At 42.4% G+C, this 4,872-nt stretch overlaps 1 protein-coding gene across 1 annotated transcript in view; it reads left to right on the top strand.

Annotated features, from left to right (window-relative positions):
- Positions 1-204: 204 nt before the first annotated feature.
- Positions 205-4,872, top strand: part of aif1l (allograft inflammatory factor 1-like) — a 10,080-nt gene continuing 5,412 nt past the window's right edge. Inside the window, exons 1-3 of the mRNA XM_031860289.1 lie at positions 205-345; positions 517-578; positions 2,157-2,223. Of these exons, the coding sequence (XP_031716149.1) occupies positions 327-345; positions 517-578; positions 2,157-2,223 (148 nt within the window). The 5' untranslated portion in view covers positions 205-326. The remainder of the gene's footprint in view (positions 346-516; positions 579-2,156; positions 2,224-4,872) is intronic.

Raw genomic sequence — 4,872 nt, forward strand, 5'->3', positions numbered from 1 at the left:
TGATTATTTCTATCTTCCTGTAGACAATTGCATCCAGACATTTCTCAGACTGATACATATAACATTACATTGTTCTTGAAACTGTATATTGTCATTAAGATCAATTTAAAACTGGATTTGTATAGCGGGGTGAATAATTTATTTTGAAAATATTGACCGGATGCTCCTCCTCTAATTGTGTCCGACTTGACACCGGTACCTAGTGACCCGCTCAGCCCAGTCCCTTAAAGAGAGCAGGAGTATCGCCCCGGCGGACAGTTGCGGTAGCCTTCTGGCTCGGTTATTTGTCTTTCTCTGGATTTACACCGCGCAGATAACATTCCGGGATGCCTTCAAATGTACAAGGTACTAAATAACACCGACAGCGGACTGCTTTGTCTCGGGCATCTTCTGCATGTCTGCAGCGAGCTAAACGCTTCTTTACAATAGAGCATCAGCAGGCCAAGCTAAACCTGCGTCGGTATTAACTAGCTGTCTATTATAATAACCTGGTTTTCTGTTCTTTTTTTTCCTCAGGAGGGAAAGCCTTTGGCCTGCTAAAGGAGCAGCAAAGGTCGAAATTGGAAGAAATAAACAAGGTAGGCATGCTCTCCTTATTTACCGTTTATCGGCGTGCATCTAACGGCACCTCACGGGAATTCATGGAGCACGCATACACTTGACTTGGCATTGGCCTTGTTTGTGAAGCGTGATTCAAGGCAGTGAGTCCCCCGGTAGATTTGTGAATTATGCACGAATTCCCTGAACGCAACACGCATTCAATGGAAGCCCCCATAGCGATGCATTTTATTGATTTTGCCCTCGCAGTCTGGTGGCACTTGTTGAACCGGCTGCATGCTGTCACACGAGGATTCTCCTCCTGGCCCGGGTCGTGTCGATTTGTGCGTAAAACCAACTCACACGAAGCGTGTTTTGTGGCTCCTCTGTCTGGTGTTTCGAGCTCTTTGTCTCACACCGGGGCCTCGCTCCGTCAGATAACTGTGAAGTAACGTCAGGTCCTCAGATTAACGACGTGTCGGTACATAATCTCCGTTTCCCTCCTTTTACTTTGGCTCTCGTCGTGCTCTCGAATGGAAACCAGGTCGCGGCAAGAGGGCAGCCGGGAGCGCCTGTCGCATTTCTGTGCACAGAAGCAAACGCACTCTTATTCCTTCATGAGATTTATGCATTTTATTTGTCAAATTCCTCATTTGTTCATTAGAGAAACAACCCCTTAATTCCTAACGGATACACCTAGAACATACCAGTTGTACTGTAATTAAATCCTGTGTTATTCATCTATGGAAATGTTATCTGATCATAAAGTCGATTGACATCTGCAACCAAAACTCACTCCAGCTTCTCCAATGTGATGTTTATTTAGTATAAGCCTAATATTATAAAGAATATCTTTGGGACAAAACAAGCCATTAGAAGACACCAGCTTGAACTGTTTCTCATCATCTTCTGACATTGTATACACAAAATAAAAACAATTTACTGATCATTTCGACCCGTTAGCTGCAGCCCTAAAATACTTTCAGCTGGAGGAGATACTCAGTATTTGACCTATGTATTGTGATGCGTTCTTTGTGGTAATACTGCCTCTCGTTCAAATACACTTGCATACATTTAGGATACACTCTGACTGTTAGGGGACATTCCTGCGAGGGTGGGAGTTGCAGCGTGGGGGGTGGATCCAGCAGGGCTGAGTCAGGCGTCCCTGATAAGCATCCAGCTGTGGCGTTTCTCCTCTTCACCCTCTCCTTTCAAGCTTCACAGAAGTCAACGCAGAGAACAAACCTCTCTTCTCTCCGCGTAGACTGAAGCTGACTCCCACATGGCAGATTGCTGCCATTATAGTTTCATTTGAAAAGATCCCTTCCGGCCCTTTCCTTTTACACCCTTGTGGGGTGTTCCACTTAATGAACACAGTGATAAGTAATGTGACTGCAGCGGGAAGAACGCAGTCAGATTGATGTACTTCATGCTCTAATTTGGGCTTCTTTCCTCTTTATTTGTGCGTTGTGAAACACTGCTGGAACTTTTTTGACACAAGGTTTCAACAAAAAATGGGCTCAGATCTGATTTTAGGGGTTTCAGTCAAACTCGTAAAACTTGTTTGTTTTTTTCCCCCGATCACCTTCAGTTTGTTCACCCCTCTTCCTCCTTATCAGGAATACCTGGAAGACCAGAAATACAGGGATGAAGAGGACCTGCCCGAAAAGCTGGAAGGCCTCAAAAGTAAGCAAATCATTCCCTATCCCCTTTCCCAAAGTAGTTTCAGTATCTGTGAGGGTGTGTTCCTCTTCTCTTTGCCTGTATATTTGTTTGTTTTTTAGCGGTCTGCTCACACACGCACGCACACACATGCAGCATTTTGTGTTTCTCTGTGGGAAAGACAGACTGCTGAGATTCCAAAGAGGTTTTGCAAGGCCAAGTCCTCGGAGGGCTTGCAGGAATGTGCTGGAGGGGCGGCGTTCCTCCGCTTGTTGTTTCAATATTCAGAAGAACGCTGGGTAAACTCAAAGCTCCTAGGAATAGAATACAATCACTGCTACCAGGAGCTGATTGCGGGAACAAAATGGCACGATTTGCCAAAGAACTCCTCCCCATTGCTTTGATATTACACACGTGTGCTCTGGGTGTATTTAGAGTCATTTGTTTTCTGCCTGTGTGAGTTTTCTTTATCCACGATTTTTCAGACGGAATAACATAAGGCTGTTCGTTCGAATAGGGGGCATGAGAAACCTGCTCGGTGTCCTACTTGCAGTCTCTGCTTGCTGCAGGAAATGGAGCAGTAACGTATAAACAGAGAGGGGGCCCGACACCCAGGTCCTAAGAGGATCTCTGTTTTCTCTTTCTATCTTTCCCCTTCTGTTTCCATACTGTCCCAGTGACCCAGAGGTCAGTATCTAAACCAACCAAATCACATCAATGCTACTGCATTCACCACCAAAATACATCATACTAATACTAAGTCATTCTTAATATTCCCTACTTAAACATTTGACTTATTTGAAATCATTTTTTTAGGGTTTATTATTCAAACTTATTTTCTTTGTTTTAATAGTTATTATATGGCAGATGCTTGTCAGCATTTTTGTCAATAAAACACCCAAAAGAGAATAGTTTATAGTGGATATTAATTGACATAAGGAGCACCAAGTATTACTTTTTTTATAAAACATAATAGTACGCTTATTCAATTTGCATTCAGGAAATATCGGCAGAACAGGAAAGCCTTTCTTTATTCCGCTGCTAACCTTCTAATCACACTGGTTAAATACCCGATATCAGCACTTTTTATTAACAACAAGACGCAAACAAACATTATATAGCGTCTCTTTTTAAACTAGCTGTATTGATATTAGACTTTATTGAGATGTAACTGTCATTGATGGTGGTGTTAACCTCGCTGCCAGCTCAGATCAGCAGGTGATCGATCACATCGTACGTTCACGTTGCAGTATTTTAATCAGAGCAGCGCGTCACACTGTCGAGGAACGTTTTTTCATGTTTGTAAAAGTAGAGACAAATGCTGTCGCTGCTAAACTGCAGGTCAGACACCAACGTGAAGTTAGTCTGATGAAGCCGGTTTAAAGTTTGTATTAAACATCACAAGCACAGCAAAATAGAGGAAGAGGCCAGCGTCTCTCTGCAGATACAGACAGCGCCACACACACTAGTGGGTCATGGCAGCTAGTCATCATCCATCTCAATTATTTTATCAGCAAGGTTGTTTCCTCAGATGAAAGCTGCCAAAGTGATTGGTAGTCAAACTCGGCATCAAACAACTTAAATCAAACTCAAATCACAGACTTCTTTATGACGGTCAAAGAGAAGCAGAAAATACTTCATAATTATGGCGTAAAATGTCTGGTTCATAAATCGATGGCCCTGTAACTTTGTCACATCCGCTGCTAAAGGAATGTGGGTCAGGAGGAGACACTGAAGACAGTTTTGTTCAGCGGAGCCATTTTCTGTGGCTGCAGATGATCAGCGGGCTGCTCTACGACAAGTGGCCCACTCAAGAACTGGTGTGTGCGCGTGATGTGTGGAGGCCCCCTTCTCAGAGTTTACAAACAGGGTTAGCATTGTCCTGTCCCGTTCCCCATGGGTTCACACAGTTAACACAATCCCCTCTCTCTCCCTCCCAATACACACACACACACACAGCGCTTCCAGTGTGGGACAGAAATTGCAAGTGTAATCTGACCAAAGTGTTCTTCTGGAGAAAAGAGTGGTAAAATTTAGGGAGAAGCGAGAAAATGGCATGTATTAGTTTTTCAGAGCGTGAAGCCACATCAGCATGTTAATAATGAGCGTTTATACATGAGGACTGTTTTAGTGATCATTGGCCGAGAAGCCCCCGATCAGATTTAGTCAGAAATCACTTCCCGTCTTTGTTGTCATAGTACACAGACCAACTAAGAGTGTAAACGTTCACAAACCAAGTTATTCCTGTAAAGTGACCTACTAATCTAACTGTGGGGGAAACACACGGCAGAGCAGAGAGTTTGTAAGATGTACTGAAGAAACAGTTATAATAAACAAATATGATCTAAAGATGAGAATTAATAAAGCACAAGACAAATGAAAGCACCGGGGTCATCGACCCCTTAAAGGAGAATCGGATTATAATTTGAGTTGGAGTTTGATATTTAAACATAACAGCAAATCTATGGATTGAAGTGAAAACCTTTCAACTAGCTTGTCAAAGCTATTTAATTTTGTCCTGTAATAAATGACTGCTTTTTTGTTGTTTTAAGACTTTAAGTCCCAGGAAAAAAAGTGATGAGTTTGCTGTACACAAAGTACAAGATGGCTCCAAATGCAGTTTTTCTTTTTTTTTTTTTTTTTTTTTTTTTTTTTTTTTTTTTTTTTTTTTTT

This window comes from Anarrhichthys ocellatus, unplaced genomic scaffold (genome assembly GCF_004355925.1).
Source record: "Anarrhichthys ocellatus isolate YVR2014 unplaced genomic scaffold, GSC_Weel_1.0 scaffold23, whole genome shotgun sequence".
NCBI lineage: Eukaryota > Metazoa > Chordata > Actinopteri > Perciformes > Anarhichadidae > Anarrhichthys > Anarrhichthys ocellatus.